The sequence below is a fragment of the Acipenser ruthenus genome, chromosome 11, assembly GCF_902713425.1.
Source record: "Acipenser ruthenus chromosome 11, fAciRut3.2 maternal haplotype, whole genome shotgun sequence".
NCBI classification, from domain to species: domain Eukaryota; kingdom Metazoa; phylum Chordata; class Actinopteri; order Acipenseriformes; family Acipenseridae; genus Acipenser; species Acipenser ruthenus.
The window spans coordinates 6,305,441-6,325,707 of NC_081199.1; the positions used below are offsets into that span (position 1 = coordinate 6,305,441).

Here is a 20,267-nt window from a genome sequence, read left to right on the forward strand (position 1 = left end):
AAAAATGCATGGAAGTGTCTTTCTACTTTTGAAACACAACCACTTCTTCCATTTGGAAGAAAAAGAAGCACAACATTTTCACTGGAATCAAATCAGTTTTATGAAAAACTCTAACTGCCTGCAGAAAAACAGCTATCCTTTTGATTCCAGTGAATCCTGCTTTGCAGGAATATACCAGTTTAGAGTGCAGAATTATTTTACATCCGGAGGTCAGGGAGCTACTAGTCCCTGGAGAACAAAAGCCAGCCCTGGAAGTGTGTCTTTGAGTCACTACTGCATCGGAGCGCCAATGCAACACTCCCTGTGGAATCCCAAGCAAAGATCAGCAACTTTGTACAGCCAGGACGATACTCCATATTTTTAAACATGAGCAATTCATTAAACATCAGATCATCACATTTCCAAAAATACATCTTTGAGAGTTGTTTTTAGTATTAGAGTGCTCCAAGAATATGCCAAAATACAGAAACAGTTGTATCCGTTTACAAAAGCTCAATTTCAAGAGGAAAAAAAAGTTACATTAGGGCATTTAACCACAATGCATACGGAGAGCCAACAACTTAAGAAACTGACACAAATAAACTACACGTTTAGTGCATAGGACAAGTAATGACAGCTTTTGAGTATTCAACCATAAGGACCGGAATGTTAGTCATAGAAATACAACTTCAACACACGCCTAGCCACACATAACCAGACTTTCAGGGATAAAATCTGATGTGTTATCTTTGAAACATACCATTAAATCCACTGGAGAACTAGTAGGGTTTTGGACAAATGCTGTTGTAGGAATAATTACAGGCTCTCCTGAAAGAAAAAGAAAAACACAATTAGTCCTGTTAATAAAACACTACATTAACAGAAGATTCATATTAGGTCAACCAGAACCATTATATTAGAATCAATTGCTGGTACACCATGTAAGTATTTCAGAAATTCCACGCCGACTCCAGTGCAATTTCCTTTTTTTTCTGTATCGGTTCAGTTTTTATAATTTGATAATTAGATGGTACAAAAATAATAAGAAGGCAGAATAAATGTGACAGCCTGATATAGTTTAAACTGTTCTGCAAATATATATTCTTTTCACAGGACCTAAAGTTTAGCTTTTCAATCTTAAAACTGCAGTAATAATCTGCAGTACATGTAAAAATTACTCCATCAAAGAAAAAATTCTGTTATTATAAAATGAATTATTTTTTGTGCCTGTAGGGATTGTTGTAATGAACTGATTATGCATGCTGAAGCAATCACTATGATATGAGATCTAGGTTCAGAATGTGTACAAAAAAGAAAAGGTGTATTGCATTACTGGTACATGTTATGAGCTACGATGTGCAACTATAAAAGGTTATAGAAGTAAACAAGATATTTCCTATATGAGGCAATGTAGCTTTTTAAAGAAAACCATTGCAAGGATTACACAGAGAAGCAAAAGGGATAGGTATTTTAAAATGGTCACTCATAGCTGGGTTCTGTCAAACATAGTAATGTTCCTTTATCAGAATTTATTTACAGCCATTGACGTGCAATTTTCCCAAAGGGATTTAAAGACTTTTAAAGAAAGAGTAAATATAAAGCAATATCTTTGAAGCTGTCCAGATACCTCAATTTACCAGCCTCACAAGCAGGAGAAACTGTCTAAGCTAGATGCAAATGAGCTTCGGAATGTGCCTGACACCCTTTTCTTTCACCTATAATTGGGAGAGTTTTTTTCCTGTGGTTGTGCAACAGCAGTTAAACGATCCCAAGTGTCAAGAAACAGGCCTCATTTATCCTAGCTTAGTGCCATTGCCATCTTCTGACTTTTAAAATAGCAATGGTATACTACAGGGGAACCAATGTTTACAAAATGTATTTTGGCTGTGTATAACAGTGCATTTTAAAGAACCAGAAATTTGCTAACAGCAGTGAAAACATTCCAGGCTCCGTAATTGATTAGAAATGTAATACTCAGTAATGTAATGCGACACATATTTATTTTCCTTAGTTACTAATTTGCCTATTTTAATTTAAGAGTAAAATAAAATGTATTATTTGTATGTGCCACCTTGTAATGTAAATGCGTCTGGTTTAATACAGAATGTATAAAGGGTGTTTAGTTTTGTCAGTATCACACTTACCTGAATTCTGCTGATTGAGTTCTACAATCACTTTGGATTGAATGCTACATTATGAGCAAGTGCTTTGTGTATTGTTTTGTTGGTATTGAGGAAGGAAGCTACTCTGAGTCTGCACGCTGTTCATCCTAATGTATGGAATAAAACTGCCCTTTCATTTTAAATTTTCATTCTTATCCCACGCAGGATAAGCTTGATCCAAAGCTTACACTGATATAAAGTGCTGGATGGACAGTACAGACCACAGCAAAGTCCACTTCCCCATATTCCCGCACCAATATACTTCCAACAAGCTTAGCAGGAACTTGCTTGACCATAAAAGAACTTCCAATTTACGGAATTCACTATGACGACTAGGGTCAAGGGTCAATTCCTCTTTTCCAATTACAATTCCCATTCCAAGTCCTTCAAAGGAATTTTTTAGAGACATAATGTTGTGATTGTTCAACCACTTTCACTTGAAGCCAATTTCATTGACTAACATTGACTTCAATTAGAGTGATTTGTTGACACTGTGAGAAGCTAATTTTAACAGAATGCTGCTAATTGCAATTTTGATCAATGATGTGTTGGAGTTAATTAAAAGGGAATGGAAATTAGAATTGGAATTGGGAATTGGTTTTTAAAAATGTATTGGAAATGGAATTGCAACTGAAAAAAGGAATCGACCCCCAACCCTGATGTCAACTCCAGTTGCTCCCAATATACAACATCCTTAGAATAAACGAATGCAGTTCAATTCCTGTCACCTGACACAGTAACACTGCTGTTCCTGTCACATGTAGTATTACCCATTCACTTCACCCATTTCATGGTTATGCTGGGTAAAGAAGTATGTGCCGTAGAGCAAAGAAACAACACATCATGAGGAAGAGGATAGTGCGGTTGACACCTTGCATTACAGGGGTGCCATTTTAGTCACATTTGGTAGATATTTACATATAGCTATTATCTGTTCTGCTTAATACTTCAGAACCTCCATGACCAAATATCCACAAAACTCATTTTTCAAACTATTATTTTAAAACACTCATACACCAAAGAGCCCTATTTACAAAGCATTATTTAAAGATCTGTTTAAAGGAATCCAATCAAGTTTGATATTGATAAAATATACATCCATACCTTCAAAAGCACTCAATCTTAGATTCTATGGTATTATTATTATTATTATTATTATTATTATTATTATTATTATTATTATTTATTTCTTAGCAGACGCCCTTATCCAGGGCGACTTACAGTCATAAACAAAAAATACATTTCAAGAATCACAGTACAAGTATTAATACAATTAAGAGCAAGATAAAATACAATGACTTCAGGTCTAGTAAGTACAAGTATATTACGAAATACAAATCAATATCGGAGCAGATAACAGTGTCAGTGATAGTTACATCAGGATACGAATCGTTATTAATCGTAACCACTGGATTATATAGTAAAAATATTAGCTCTTATAAAGTCATGCAAACAATTGCTTCCCCAAGTGCCTTTGTCTGTATATTCCTAACACTGTATATTGCTACTGTTAAAGAAGCCAATATCAGTCTAAGTTTCATGAATATCAAACAATGAGCTAAGTAAGAAATGTGTGCCACATTAGGTCTGCCTTAAGTCTAGCCAAACCATGCAATATAGTGCAATTAATAACTATTAATGTTGATTACATTTGAGTACGTTTGGAATGTGTAATACATGTATGTTTATTTAAAGCAAGTTACACATTTCAACAAGGAAACCATGTCATTCATATGTCATGACATTGCAAATTACCTTTCCGCTAAGCATCTTATAGTCAATACCAAATATGTATACATTACTATGACAGAACTCGGGCTATTAAGCACAAAGAAAACCTGCATACTTCATATGATACGTTTAACAGACCCTAGCATATGCTAGCCTGTTATGTTGTGGAGTGTTTATTCCCCCAGTGTCAGGATACGATTACTATTAGTCATAATTCAGAGGCTGATTTTAAAGACATTAGTGTCTGGGGCTGCTTAAAATGTCATAAAACAGAAATATAATCTCATTTTAGTGTGTTCTAAGTGAGGTAATGTTTCTGTGTACTATCATAAAGAATAAAAGAACAAGAAAAACACCAATGATCCTTGATAGTATATGGCACAGCTATATTATTTAATTTAATTTAATTTTTTTTGTGCAGTCATAGTAAATGAATGTTACTTTATGCCAAACTTTTTTTTTTTTAAATCAGCATGCTGCACCTGTTTAAACTTGTGATTGTAAATGTTACTGCTCTGATTCCATTGGAAAATCAGCTCAGACAGATGCAGCCGAAGATATACTGAAAGCAGCAGGTCCAGAAAGCTGGTAAATTCGAGTTACCTAAAACAACTTTTTCTGGGACCTGTGTTTTCAATTGAATCTTAATAATACTGTTGATAAGACGATAGTTACCGGAATAAAGCACATATTGACACCAATATAATGTTGCTTAGCATCACCATGCTTTTTATAAATTGACTAGATGGACATAGGAAGTGTTTGAATATGTTTGAGACATGAAGTAAATAGCACTTTGTGATCAATTATTTTTATTCCCTGCTCTTGAAGTCGAATTATTTTCTCTATAAACATTACCAAATGTTTTTCTTCCCAAGGGCAAAAATATAACAAAAAACCTGGATTCATTTTCCCATTTCTTTTAACATTACACTAAACGTACTTTACATTAGGGGCAGTACATTCCCAACTAAAAACTATGAAAAAAAAAGATTATCTATAATTGGGGGTTGAATCCAGTTGAGAATGAATGTGATGTCCGATTAGTCATGAAGTCATTGTATTTTGTGTCTTGATCTTAATTGTACTGTAATTCTTGATATGTATTATTTGTATATAACTGTAAGTCTGCTAAGAAATAAATAATAATAATAATAGTCTGTAGTTTATATAACCACTAAAATATCACCTATTCAGAATTTTGACAGGACAGCATATGTAAGAGTGCTGTTGCATATGCTTCCACCAGCCATAGAAGGTTATAAAAACATTGTGCCCAATACAGGCTTAAAAATAGATTCCACGTGCTTACAAAGTTACCATGCATTAGCCCCATGTTGCTGTACAGAAGTCTGAAAAGCCACACCATGGAATGATATTTCAGTGCAAAACGGAATTTGATTGCTGAGCCCTATCATAAACATGCATGCAACTGTTTGTGTTGACCATTCCCTTGCTGTACTAAGTATTCTTACCTATGGCTGCTTTGTAATACAGTTCTATTTCTTCAGGGTTCAGAGCTCTTTCCCATATGACAAACTCATCAAAGGCTCCTGTCACATAGTGACCATAGGACTGGTCGTTGTCCGCCCCGATGATGAGGTTGTGATAAGGATCCCCATAATTCTGGGACTTCCTCCCTTGGGTGTCGTTGGTGCTGAAGGTCCCATTAACATAGACTTTCAGGCCATTGGTCAGAGTCCAGGTGAACAGAATATGAGTCCAGTGAGGACCTATGATGAGAGAGAAGGAAATGGATAGGAATCAGTATTCTCACAACCAACACTCATTGTACATGGGCTCTGTCCAGTTAATAGCTTGTGCCATCTGAATAACCACACCATTCTAGAAGATTCTGCTTCCCTCTTACAGAAGTTTATTTGGGGCAATGGGGCATTACAGTATGCCTTCTGTACCAGTCTGTATTATACAGAGGTATAGTACTACTGAATTAGTGGAAGTACTGTTTCTAAAATCAAAATACATTGTTAAAAAGACCTGTTCTGTAATCGCAATGGGACTGTAAGACTAAACGAAGGACTGCAACTATTTCCAAATGACTTTATTATAAATAAACATTATTCCTTTTATAAGACAAGGACATTATTCAGACAGAACCTGGAGATTGTTATACCATACGGGACAGAACTCAACCTACAGTTTAGCAGCTTTCCCGAACTCTCAAAACAGAATAAAGAATAAACGCAGGACTGCCTGGTTGGAGTCAGCTGAATGGAGTTGGCATGAAAAAGGAAATGTGCAATAACGATGACGTTTCCTGGTTTAAGCTCAAATTATATATTTAATTTGATTCCACCCTTTATTATGTTGAATAAAAAAAGTTTATGTTATGGATACGGACTGTACGATTCTTCTTCTTACAACAGAGAGGACATAGTGGTGTGTGTTTCCAGCAATTCACTGTGGCTACAGTCAGGGTGCTGCACAAAGGGCAAAGGTTGTCAACATCTTTATTATGACATGGAGTCATCCCCGAGGACCAACAATCTAAAAACACGATTCCAATAACTTCCCAAGGTCACATCTGTCTTTGGTAGACAATCATTTGAGTTCTAAGCAGCAGATAACTGGAACGCCCTAAATAAAAGAAAGGGATTCAATTTCCCTCCTTAGACTCTGCCTATGCATTCAATCATAGGTTGGACCTGCTTATGGATGATATATTGTTTTAATAATTTTCTACAGTATAATACAGCTTCAGTCTTTTTTGTTATTCTATCAACAAATGTTCAAATGGCTGGCTCAACTCCAGAGAACACTTGGAACCTCAATTCACAACATTCACTCTGGGTGCTTCGGTCAAAGAGGAATATTACATGTTACAAGAAGAAGACCAGCATTTACTTCACATCTTTTAAAAAAAATAGATGACTTTATTTATTCCTTAATTTTATTTAGTTTTTTAATTTTTTTTAAAAAGGCAGACACGCAAGCACAGGAGTCTGTTTTTTAATAGATGTAGAGTGAGTGCTGGTCTTCTTGTAACACGTAATACTCTATCAACAGCCATTTTATGCTTGGTATAATTATTTTATATGTATTTGGTTTACAGATTGTATGTTATACGGTTGTGTTGATTAAGCTGTAAAGTCTTCTTGGCCAGGTCCACACAGTGAATGAGAAATGGGTTCTCACCTGGTTAGGTAAAGGAACTTAATGGTTGCGATTCCTGTTTCTGCTTGATTTGGACTCATTCTGTATTTTGGCCCCTGGAAGAACTCCTCTTCTGTTTCTTCAAAGTGCTTTACAGTAGCATCGAAGGCAATGTGAATGCAATCTCAACATCTGGGTCAAGCTACAAGCTCCCAATGGTGAATTAAATTACAATTTGAAAGCACTGTTCAACCCAGCTCTTCAAATCACTCCACACAGATGGAACTGGCTACCCAAGATTTTACCAGGAGTAAAGAAGCAGCCTTAACTAGGAAAGGCCTGCTTTTTCCTCCGTTTTCTATTTAACCGTGCTACTGAACCCCAGTTAGTTGTGGTTAGAAGTGGTACCTGGCGGGGTGATTTTTGCTCGCCATGTTCGGGAGTCCCCTCGAGTGTAAAACTCCACGTAGTCTGCAAACCCATTGGAGTAAATTGAGAACCCATTGGAAATCACTTTCCCTCCAGAGGCCATGGCAAACCGGGACAGGCTTTCTAGGTTCTTCCAAAAGAAAGAGAATGTTACACCTAAGAGAGCATGAGAGAAGATTCCAGTCAAATGGAGCATTTCAGCTTTGAGATATAATTATACACGTCATGGATTAGGGTGGATCATAAGGACACAAAATAAATGAAATAAATAACTTGTCAGGATCTACACATAACAACATTATATTCATGTTTTTTCCTGTACTATTAAGATACAATAAAAAAGAAGTCTCCAAAATAAATCCAAAGTAATCTAGTATTAAAATATTTTATAGTACAAACATTGCACTGAAGGAAAAGATTAAGTAAAACTGGCCAACATTAGAAAAAATTTAAAGGTAAAATATCTTATTTTTGCCTTACCTCTACTGAGATTTTTGGGACTGTTATTGTTAGACTTATGGATGAAAATGAAAACCTTAAAGATCGAGTACAGAGGCATGCCTCACCTTGAGGTCCACAGAGTGCTGGATCACTAATACAACTGTTTTCATAACTCCCAAAATGTAAAAATGTGGCTCCAGCATCTCCATTGAGATAAATCCCTCTGTTAACCATTCCTTCTACAATGTCTACAGGAGGAAAAGAGGAATGAGGTATTATTCTTTTCTGTTCTGGAAATAAAATTCACTCCCAATCGTTTTGGGCCTAAAGAACAAAAAAAACGGAATTCTGCTTTAGGATATTGTACCAAAACTTTAAGTAATATGCCGTTTTTAACCAGATTTAGAGTTTGAAAATGTTATATGTGTAGGGTAGCTTTTTTTATCAATTGACACTTGATACATACTGGTATAGTAATTACATTTAAGTAATTAACCATTAAAATCCAATTTAATTACTACAGTAAATCATCATTTTGGTTTCTGTTTCAACCCTGCGGTTAATTTACAAGTGTATTGCTTTTAAACATCATAAGGTATTACTTAAATGTGTCTCGATTATTTCCAGATAGCATTCTGCAGATGATTACTTAAATGTAATATTCTTTCAATATTCAGATTAAGAATGAAAATTCAGGAAAAGGATTGGAATTGGGATCTAAAATCTCAAGTGAATACTTGGATACCCTCAAACAGAGGTGTCACTTCATTGCTAATACTGCTTCCAAAACACTAAAAAATCCGCTCTATTGAGAAAAGAATTTTATGGTATGTCAATGAGGTTGTGGGGGCAAAAAGCTGCCAGATATAAAGGGTGTTAAAGGGTGGTGGTATTAAGATACAGCTCAGATACCTAAACATCTTTCCCTGCATAATTCCGCTGTTTATTACCCTGTGTAATCCCTGCTAACTTCAGTGCATCTTCCCTATCAAACAAAGACAGAAACCACTGAATCCTCACCTACGGTTGCAGTAAGGTTAGTGTAGGCAGAGTCATTGGTATATACAGAGGTAGGGTTATGGGAAAGAAGCACAGTATGGTTGTGGATTCTGAGAGCTGGATGGAACAAAAACAAGGAAAACCATGAATTACAATACAACACATGATGGGTGCACACAAAGTGAAAATAATGATATAAACACACACACACACACACACACAAAAGAACACGTAGACAGGTAATACAGAGAGTGTACAATAGAGAACACAATATGGACAGGATATTCACTGTATACAGTGCTCAGGCTAAACATAATAGAAGCAGTTAAGGAACAAATGAATGCAATTCTTCTTTTAATTTGTATGTAAATAACAGTGGATGTGACTGATTTATAAAGAGCACTGTCCACTCCACACATAAGGGTTAATATTGGGTATAAAAACACTTACTGAAACAATGATAATACTAATACTGTTAATACTACGAGTACTACTACTACTACTAATAATAACAATAATAATAATTTCCTTCACATCTGTCTGCCCAGCATGGAAAAATACAAAGCTTTGCTCAAAATAAATTGCGTGCCATAATGATTCCATTTTTCTATTTTTTGGCACGTGCAGTCATACGTTTACTTTAAGTAATCTCCAAAGACATTTCCCTCAATAAAATGGAGCTTTCAGAGTTTTCTTTCTGGTATGCATCTGTTAGCAAGATATTGTTTCCCTTTGCCTCAAAGCGGTAATTCACCGAAAGAACGCTCTCCCAGTCGAAAATAAATTCCTAATCTCTGCGTACAGTATATTCATATACACACATAAACAAGCACACACCATTACCAACAAGAACTTTTAATGGGATTTGTGGTTTTTGAGGCTGAAGAAATCAGCAAGTAGACTTTTATAAAATGCAATGGGTGCTTGGATGGGGAATGCAGAAATTAAGATGAACTCCCTTTAATTGACTTATTTTCAAATAAAAGTGCATTGCTTTTTTTTTTTTAACCATGTACGCATTTCACAAGAAAGAAGAAAATAAAAACGTTTCTCCTGACCCACACTGCACTATATTCCCAAACCATCTTTATTCAATGTAGGCCTATAGATTCATGGTCCACAACCACTTTGTTGTTTGCTTATGTGCATTTCGACAAAAGCTCAGAAAAGTATGAGGGATTCGAACAGGAATGCAGTTTATTTATTTGCAAATAAGCTTATTTTAAGGGTGTTCATCTATAAATCTAGTTCTGCATTTAAACTTAAGCGCTGTATAAATATGTACCCGAGAACAGTATAGTGCATTTTTTGTTGAACATGCTTTTTGAAGTAATCAAACAAGCAATTAGATGGGACAGTAGTTTAATGAAGCCCACACAGATTCTGTAAGATTCTGGTGCTGTTGTAAGCCATCATTTGTCACTGCCACATACTTATACTGCTTCCATTAACATGACCTGTTCGGTTTCCAATTGCATCCCAAAGTCCGTAAATCCCATCCACCGCATCCAAGGGCCAATAGTGGGAGGCCGAGGCTAAAACCTGGAAACCTGAAGCAATAGATGGATGAACACAGACACATTGTCTTCTCTGTATTGTAATAGCATTCATTGTATCCTTACAAAGACTGCTTAATGACATGCATAATCTCAGCGTAGTTTTCAGACACTGACTTTTTTTTTTTTGCAAAATGTACTCATTATTTGGATGGGCAAACTGCTCATGTCCAAAATTAACAATGGAAATTGTGCATAGGTGTACTGACATGCCATTTTAAACTAACAGTGTTAAAGACATCATGAAAACGTCTGTCTACTTTGTAAACATTACCCATTCTGTCAACACAGTGACACAGTTCCTGACACAGTTTGTTTTAAATCCATAAAGAAAATGTGCAACCAAAGAGGATTATTATTATTATTATTATTATTATTATTATTATTATTATTATTATTATTAATAATAATAATAATAATAATAATAATAATAATAATAATAATAATAAACTGTAGTACAATACAAAACACAGAACATTTTTTTTATAAAACAAAGATACACTGTTAATATGCAAACGGGAAAGAAAAATATATTGTAAAAAAATAAGAAGAAACATTATGTATTGAGTTTTCTTTTATTTTCTTTACTAGTGTATCTGTAAGTGTTACAGCGTGTGCCTGTGGTTTACGTTTTGCCAGTATGTTTTAGTAAAGCAATGTTCGTATGTGTGGGCATTAAATAGACTCTGCAACGCTGATTTGAAAAAGATCGCTCTTATCAAATTAAATTATTTTAAACTACTGTATTACGAGGAGGGACCTACAAATCAACAAGTTATATTTGTGATTGAACTTGTTCTGCTTCTATTATCGAAGGTAGACGTATCTCATTATTATTACAGGACCTCCGCGTTTCTCAGTTTGTACGAATATACCTACGATAGCCTAGGAGCATAACATCTTTCCTTCAGAAGTTATTATGAGTAAAGTCCCATGCACAGTAGGCTATAGTCAAGACCATAAGAATCAGTTTGGTCTCCCTTATAAATACATCATAAATACATAAATAAAAACCTTGCCAAGGTATATAACCGTTGTTATTACTAGAAGTTTGGTGTAATTAGCAGCATGAATAATCCATGCAAACGCATTCATGTATCTGTTTTTATATTAAATTGCTATGTAGCCTCATACTAAATATCAAAAGCCACAGATATCTAATACTGCAACAAAATGTTATTCTATGCCAGGTGCTATAAGTCCCCATACATCGGGAAACGATATAAAAATATTTACCTGGATGGTCGGTTGGCGGTGTGTATTGACCAGAAACCTACAAACAATACAAATATATTTATACAACGGTATTCATCATAAGCAAAACAAAACTTGTATACAGCATTTTAAAAGTGAGGTTATATTACCTGTAAATGTGAAGGAATTAGAGCCAGAAATGTGGTAATTGAGAAAAGACACAATTTTTCCATAGCGTGTCCTGTAGGTATTTCCTTTTTCATTTATTTTTCTATGTTGTTTTCTTTAAATGCTAGAACCCCTTTCTACAGCAATTCCAAAGTGGGATGCACATTTTCCCCGAGATCTATGCAAGTTAAGAATTTCACAAGTATCAATTTCTTTCTTTCTCTCTCTCAATAATATAGAACAAACATATATGGAGTCCCAGCTATTAAGGCTGTGATACTTGCACGCGTGTATGTATGTTATTTTGATAATACAGACCAGAGTTGAATCAGCATTTACAAAACGTAATAACAGATAAAAAAAACAATTATAATCTTCAAATCTTGTTCTGTTTTCGACTTTCTGCCCTTCTTTCCAATATTATAATCCACCCGATCACAGCGCGGGTACTGTATCCATTTTTTGTTTGTCAGTTATCTGTCTTGGGTTAAATTCGCTTAGTTCTCGGCGCAGCTCTCTTCTGTTGGAGATTACTAGCAAGAATTCAGTGGTCTGGCTGTGACTCCAGTCCCATCACAGATCACGTTGGGTGGGGAAATTGAAATTGTGATGTCATTGTTGAAGGGAAACTTTAGTTTAGGTCTGAACTCCACTTAGAATATTGCGGTAGCGAGAACGAAAGATTGCGTAGTAATAAATGTGTTATATGTGGGTGTGTCCAAATGAATAAATAAATAAGTAAATAAGGAAAAGTGTTTATGGTTTAGATTTTCAAACCTTGTCACCAGTTCAGAACCAAAAGTGCTTTCTTCTTTTCACATGAAGATCTCAGTCCGTTAATTTACTCTATAATACAAAAATATCCTTTTAAGATTCAAACATATCTTATGGTGTGGGAGTATCATTCCTGCAGTCATCGTACCAGAAAAATAAATAATACGGGTGTATGAAACGATATGTATGACATTTACGACTAGCCTAGGGCTATGGGTATAGGGAAACCAAAATACTACACAAATTTGTATAGGGCACAGCGAGCGAGTTGAGCTTTCAATTATATCTCAATTTTAATTGCAGAGAAAATGCTTGTGATCAGGGATAGTAGTAGTGTGCGTTGCATTGCTTTTCCCATTAACAGGCATGAAAACAGCTTGAATCAACCCGCATTGAAAGGCCTGTGAAGTGGATGGTTTTCATTAAACCAACACCAAAACTGGATTCTAACTCGCGCTTGTGGAGAGCACAGCTACCCTGCCCCTCTTCACCGCATAATCCACGTTGTCATCACACTATCAATGGGGAACTCCAAGTCTGCACATCAATACCTGCAGAAAGACCGCAATTTGTCTACTACTACCAAAAAAAAAAAAAAATTAAAACATCTGTTGAGGTTTGAGGTCTGTTATGAACATGTAATGGTTATGACATTGCCATGCAAAACTTCACCAGGAAATAATTTCCGTCTCTGTGTTTATAACTTAAACCGTTTTATATATATATATATATATATATATATATATATATGTTTTATTTTCTGTTCGTTGTATTTCCAATTGTCCTGGCCATGAGAACCTGATATCTTTAATTGGCAGCATTTGTTAAGGAAAAACACCCCCCTGAAGAAAGCAAAGCAAAATATTGTCTCCATACCGTCTCCAAGACTACAGTGCAGTTCAGTAATTGCTGCTTGTTTGTCATTAAACTGAACTACTCACATATCTGCAAAGAGCCTGGTACGTGTGTGTTTATATATATATATATATATATATATATATATATATATATATATATATATATATAGTTACACCTAACTAGGTGTGAATAAAATGTATTTATTTATTTATGAATATACTGCCTACCTTGACTACCCTTCTGCTGCGTTTAGCCAAACAAAACTCACAAAGCAGCATTCATTTATAAGGTCAAATTCAATGGGAATTATTTTTAGGATAAAGTTGTCACCCCCCCCCCAACAAACAACAAACTAACCCGAATCAGGCACGTTCGTGGCGCCGCCTTCTGGACGAAAACGTTGCAAATGTAGTGATTTCTATCTCCAGTAAAAAAAGCAATGATTAGTTGAAAATTGCATTATGATGATGTTGACAGGAGAAATGGTAGCCGTATCAGAGGACTTGAAAGCTTGCGATTAATTACTGTTTAGTTAGTACAATAAAATGTATCCCCACTTCTCTTTGTCTATTATTATGATGGGAATGGGAATGTGTGTGTGTGTGTGTGCGTGCCAGTGGGTATCAAAATCTGACTTTACAAATTATCCTTAAGCATTGGCACCTTTCGTTTTTTGCACATGAAAACAATTTACAAAAATACAACCAGAATGCACAGGAATTGTTTGCACTTTCATTTACACTGGACTAGGGATAATCAACAAGGTTCAGTGTTTTGTTTGTAAAGATACACGATTTTTGACTAATGATTATTAACACATAGGCTGGTTTCCTGTTTGATAGTGGTTTCAAATCAATATCAACATAGATAAAAAAAAAAAAAAAAAATACCTCAACCGGCAAAATAAGTCTCAAGTGCAAACTGGGGATTACTTCTCTACAACTGCAAGATCAGACTTGTTGCACCCTCTATTGGAGAACAACGAAAACACACGTTAAAACCAGCACAGCCAATGTTGCACTAACACCACTGGGTTGATTCTTAAGATTTCCGTGTGACGTATTTGCACGATTACGGAAGTAAAATCATGTTACATTTCAGTCAGGAATGAAACTGTGGTTGAACAGTTAGTTGTTTTTTTGTTCTGTTAAAATGAATGATTGATAGTTGGTGAAAAACGGGACAAATATGGATCAGACATACAACTACAGGGAGGTGTGTGCAGATTAATCATCAGAATTTACTGATATGCACTTTCATTTAGAATATTAGCTCCAGCATGTATTCTATATACTGCATTTACACAAGACATACTCAGGTGCCTAACAATTTAGACTGCATGCAAACGTGCTTTGACAGTTTTACTGCACCAGCTATTTAAATACACAATTTACACTGAGCAGGGCATTTAGGGAAAATGTAAAGGGTACATAATTTCTAACTTTTTATATTATAAAGTATACATATTTATTACAAACACATCCCTATTGGGCAGTTTATTTGGACAGGCAAAGCATCTTCCAGATTGGTTTCCAGCTAGTTATGCCTTTTACAAGTTCTATTTCCACAGTTACAGAATAAGACTGACCTAGTGTACAGACTTGGAGCTAGTTAATGAAAACTTAGTATGAGCATGCTAATAGTATCAGCTTTGAAGGTCTGCAGATGCTTTAGATCTTGATTTTAGGCCATTAAACACATTTTGTATGAAGGATGGGTTTTCCAATCACTGGTTAATAGACTGTACTGAAGAGACAGAAAGACCCAATACTTACAAGTTAAGACTTTCATGTTTAATCTCAATAGGGTAGGAGTATTGTTCACATGACACCTTAAATCAATGTGCTAGAATAGCTACCCATTGCTATATAAGTTATTATTAATTCGCCGCTTACCAACTTAATGCAAGGTACTGTTTACTTTAACAGACCCCTCAAAACAGGTTAACATACTGACAAAACAGTCCTAAAGCAGAATACACAACCATTTGAAGAACTTAAATTACCAGGTTTGTCTCCTTGTCTCAGCAAACTATGAAATAAAAGTACATTAACTTCAAATGTAAGGCATGAAGAGTAAGTTTCCATTTAAATCAGGTTTTATTTCTAATATTTGCTCCTGATTTACAACATGCACCAAAAAAACCCAGAATAGATTTCAAAACTGAAATACAACTTTATTATGTTAAACAAAAAGAAAAAATGGGGAGAGTGTAACAAGTGCCACCAATGTGTATTTACTGCAGAAGGCTTATAAATTAGATTTAAACCGAGAAGGAAAACGAACAGGATAGTTGCAGTCCAATAAGCTGAGTATTACGCAGGTCCAAAGTAGTACGAATCAATGGTTGGATTGTGTTTTAAACTGCCACACATTCACTCTGAAATCCACTCTTCAGCCTCTCCGTAGGGGTTTTAAAGCACATACATAAATGTTTTGATGAGCTACAGTGGCACACACGCTGCACCACCAAGATTTTCACAGACAGCTGCCTATAAAACTAGACTGCTGGTGCCAGGCTCCAGCCACACTCACAGATCATCCTCATCATCTGGCAGGGCAGTAGACTGAGCAACCTGAGGAGAAAACAGGGGTTAGTATTGTCCCCCTCAATGGAACAAAATAAGTTACACTGTGAGCAATACCATCCAGCTGGACACTCGGCATTAACTATTTTTAGTCTTAGTATTACCCATAATTGCAAACAAATCTTGAAATCTGCATTTGCAAGCCTGTTTTGAAAGGTTGCAGATGTTAAATACAAATGATTAAAGGATTGTAGCATGAACAGTGAAACAATGCAGCATTGAGTCAAAACCTTTTCAAAGTACATCTCTAATGGCTAGCTTCTTAATTCTGCCAAGAGACACCGGTCTGAGAGTACAATCCACTTTCTAGTGTCAGCTTTGAATTTAAAGTGACATACCTGTAAATCTTGCTCGTACTGTGCTGCCAGTGCTGGGTCCATAACAACCTCTGGTGGTGCCAATGCGGGCATAGCCACAAACTCCAGGTTAGGGTCTCCAATCAACTTTCTGGCAAGCCAAAGGAAGGGCTTTTCAAAGTTGTAGTTACTTTTGGCAGAAATGTCGTAATACTGCAAGGAAGGGAACAATTTGTTTCATGAATTTAAGTTTTCAGAAGCACCAATTTATCCAAGATATAAAACACTTGAAGCTACTATTACTTAAATGCATGGGGTTGGTTTGATAATCAAAATAGTCTAAACTAATTTAAAACAGCAGGCTTTCCTTAATGTTATAATGTGAAGCTATGCAAGCTAAAATTCTATATTAAGGTGGACTGCACAATTAGTTACAAGACAAAGAACATTCCAGGTTTTCAAAGCTGTCTACAACCTTCAGATGTAAACTACACCGTTTCTGAAGCACTTTACTTGCATTTCTACACAGGACAGTTTGTCATTTGAATACTTGTACTTCTGCTCCGATTGGACAGCCACCATGAGTCAGAGGGTGCTGTAGCCTTTAAGTTTTTGCCATTATCCGTTTAATATGTGAACTGCATTAAGTCTCAACAGATACTTTAAGCACCTTGTGCAGTTCACTAGAACAAATACATAACATACCTGGAGGTTCTTCTTTCTATGGAAGACAATGGACTTTGCCTTCACCTTCCTGTCTTTGATGTCGACTTTGTTGCCACACAACACAATGGGGATATTCTCACACACTCGTACTAAATCTCTGTGCCAGTTGGGGACATTTTTATATGTTACCCTTGATGTTACATCAAACATGATAATGGCACACTGAGCTATAAAAGAAAATACACAAGTTAAACTCAAAGAAAGTTCTCCACTTAACAGTCCACAAGGCTAGCCTTGGATAAAGGCTTCTGCCAAGAACTAATATTAAATTCCAAACTTACCTTGAATATAATAGCCATCTCGAAGGCCACCAAATTTCTCTTGACCAGCTGTGTCCCACACATTGAATTTAATAGGGCCTCTGTTTGTATGAAACACAAGCGGGTGAACCTCAACTCCCAAGGTAGCTGGAAAGATGACAAATTAAAATATATATTTTACATAGTATAGGGTGTCAAGTTAGAAAAGCTTCCTGCCACGGTTCAAAGTAAATCAATCCTACAACAGGGGCTAAAAGTTCAAGCCTTTTTATTCTTTCCATTGAATAAAGTAAAATTATGAAGGAACTTTTGCAAAAATTTATATTAATCAACCCTGGTTTAAAACATAAATCAGGAAATTAAGGATTACTTATAAAATCATTAATTCTACAGTACTAAAGCAGTGTACACATTTTAAAAACATTTTGCATTTCCATTTGAGTAAAGTCACACGAACAGAGTGCCAGTCAACTTGGTTTAAATAGTTTTCTGTAACAATAGCAGAGAATCAATCTAATTTTTTGTGATTGGTGGACTACTGCAATGACAGCTCACAGACTAACTATGGAAATGCCACCACATTAAGATGAGCTTTTTTTTGTCCATTACAAGGAGCTACACATTTTGGTACCAGAATATACAAAATGTGCATTTCATTGCAGGAGCACTGGATTATTGAGGCCATTTAAGTTAGCCATACCAGATATTTACTTACCTACGTATTTCTTCTCAAACTCTCCAGTCAAGTGACGTTTTACAAAGGTAGTTTTGCCAGTACCACCATCTCCGACTAGAACAAGCTGTGGAACAAGATAATGTGAAAAAAAATCTATTATAATAAAGCAGGTATGCTTCTTCCATTATTAAATCAAGTGTTTAGAATAGGCATCAAACCTGACCTAAACAAACTAGTATGGTAAGCTTTTACATGAACAATGCAACCTGTTATTTCTTCATAGATTTTGTTTTGTACTTAATGCAAGGAGGCACCATCTGCTGTCTTTCAATCTATTCTACACTACCAAAGATGTAGAAGTTCACTTAAATACAAAAATTGATCACCTTAAACTGAACTTGGGGTTCTCCACCTTGTGCGGCCATTTTAAGGTTTTACCTGTTAAAACAAAAAGAAAGAATTGGATGCAGTGGAAATAGTCCCATAATCTATACATACAGGACATGAAATAAGCTTTTAAAAAAAAAACAGTATTGCTTAAGACATAACCCTACCCACTAAATAAAAAAAAGACAGGTTTATGCTAATAGACCATACTAGCCCCATATTAATACATACATTTCCTGTCGCGGATAGTCAAGTTACATATCATATTTAACACAACACCCATACCAGAAGGTTGAGATTTCAGTCGAGCATAATTCTCAGTCTGGACCTATTAAGTTCTTGCACTCTAGTCAATTCAATTGTCTGTGCGGCAGACTCCATTCAAAAGGGCCACATGAGGGCGAGGCACAAAAAAAAAGGCCCCACATGGTGGTGATGGTTAAATGAATGAAAAAACACGACTTTCTGCGTCACACTTTGAACACTCTCGGTTTATTGATGGGAAAAAAGGTGGAAAGAATAAATTAGACCCTCCGTTTAAACTTAAACCGCCAAGAAACACATAAGATGCCTCCCTCATTCGATTCACAAAAATCCATTTCCATTCCGAACACTACACTACTACGAATAAACTAATCAAAGTATACAAGACATGGAGGACACTTTACCCTTTGAGAGCTGTCATTCGCATCAGATATATTATAACCTGACATCAGAAGTTTTCCTATCAGAATTAGGAATCTGGTCTACCCTGTATTTTAAATGATGAAATATTATCTAATACCGAATATCACACAAGGCCCATTTTCCGCATTTCTGGTCCACAAGGCTCTGCCTGTTTCAATACTGATGTACTAAGCAGGCCCAACTTCTACCGCATCATTAGGAAAAACAGATCAGACACGTTAAACCCAACACCCAGATCACAATAAATCTTCAACACACCCCAGCATTAAAGAAATGCTTGTTATTTTGAACATTCTTGACATTTAAATTGTTATGCAATTTCACCGTCGCATAAGCGCCAGAATTACGCTTATAAAACACCTTACGAGACAATATATCACAACCTACAACCAACAAGCATCTAATACAATTCTTACTATGCCTAACACTGCTCTAATTACATGTGTGCAAATATTAAAAACCTGCAATCTCATTGTCGTATGAAAAGCCCGCCAACTCAACCCCCTCCCTTTCAGAGGTACCCCTCATTATAAAACATAAAGAAAATAAACATACTTAGAGTTTAAATCTCTCACAAAAAACCACACCGATACGATTTAAAAGAACTCTTTTTAATTCAGCAAACGATACTTCTATAATATATGTGGTGATGCCTGCGATACTGCTTTGATTTTCATACGCCTCTTACTTACCGTTTCCAGAACTATCTGACTCTTCAATATCCTGAAGAAAATGGCTGAACCACGATTCAAATACCCAGACTAGCCACCTCGGTCACATGACTCGAATTCTCCATAGCAACTAGCGGCAAGGTGGCGGGTTTGAAAACCTTCCCACATTTAAAAGGGAGGTTCTCATTTCTAGATCGCGTTTTCTATTGGTCAGTGGACCGTTCACTTAGATCACATGGCTTTGCCCTGTCCCGACAAGGAAACAGTGCTACTGTGCTCACCATGTTGGCTCCAATTGCTGTATAATTTAGTACATGACGCTAACTCTCTACGAGTCATAATGGCGGTAATTTCCAAACGTCTTTCACGGTCTGAATGTGACAGTGAACTTTCTGGGCAATGCAACATTTCCCGGTGTAGAATTAAATTACGATAAATTGTTTGCAACTAAATGTTTTTGCAATGTATTTCTACCCTGTAATTTACAGTACAATTCTGTCGTGAAATAATTTATATTCTTACTTTTTAACATACAAGAATATATCAAATATATTCATAAATACAGAACATG

General features: G+C 35.8%; 2 protein-coding genes across 7 annotated transcripts in view; both read right to left on the reverse strand.

Annotated features, from left to right (window-relative positions):
- The window catches only part of LOC117426458 (adhesion G-protein coupled receptor D1-like), a 63,042-nt gene extending 50,610 nt beyond the window's left edge, over window positions 1-12,432 (reverse strand). Inside the window, exons 1-8 of one of the 6 annotated variants that reach the window (XM_059033126.1) lie at window positions 11,776-12,432; window positions 11,648-11,684; window positions 10,289-10,405; window positions 8,877-8,972; window positions 7,982-8,104; window positions 7,395-7,571; window positions 5,348-5,605; window positions 740-807 (exon numbers count right to left, since the gene is read on the reverse strand). In XM_059033126.1, the coding sequence (XP_058889109.1) occupies window positions 740-807; window positions 5,348-5,605; window positions 7,395-7,571; window positions 7,982-8,104; window positions 8,877-8,972; window positions 10,289-10,405; window positions 11,648-11,684; window positions 11,776-11,868 (969 nt within the window). In that variant the 5' untranslated portion in view covers window positions 11,869-12,432. Of the gene's footprint in view, window positions 1-739; window positions 808-5,347; window positions 5,606-7,394; window positions 7,572-7,981; window positions 8,105-8,876; window positions 8,973-10,288; window positions 10,406-11,647; window positions 11,685-11,775 lie in introns of those variants that run through there. The other 5 variants (XM_059033130.1, XM_059033128.1, XM_059033129.1 and 2 more) reach the window with 5 other exon arrangements.
- Window positions 12,433-15,560: 3,128 nt separating this feature from the next.
- LOC117426293 (GTP-binding nuclear protein Ran) lies at window positions 15,561-19,832 on the reverse strand. The gene is made up of 7 exons (XM_034043733.3): window positions 19,718-19,832; window positions 18,338-18,389; window positions 17,991-18,075; window positions 17,297-17,422; window positions 16,995-17,182; window positions 16,332-16,502; window positions 15,561-15,981 (listed from the first exon to the last, which is right to left on the reverse strand). The coding sequence occupies exons 2-7, from the start codon at window positions 18,374-18,376 to the stop codon at window positions 15,937-15,939; spliced, it is 654 nt and encodes a 217-aa protein (XP_033899624.1). The 5' UTR covers window positions 18,377-18,389; window positions 19,718-19,832; the 3' UTR covers window positions 15,561-15,936.
- Window positions 19,833-20,267: the final 435 nt, after the last annotated feature.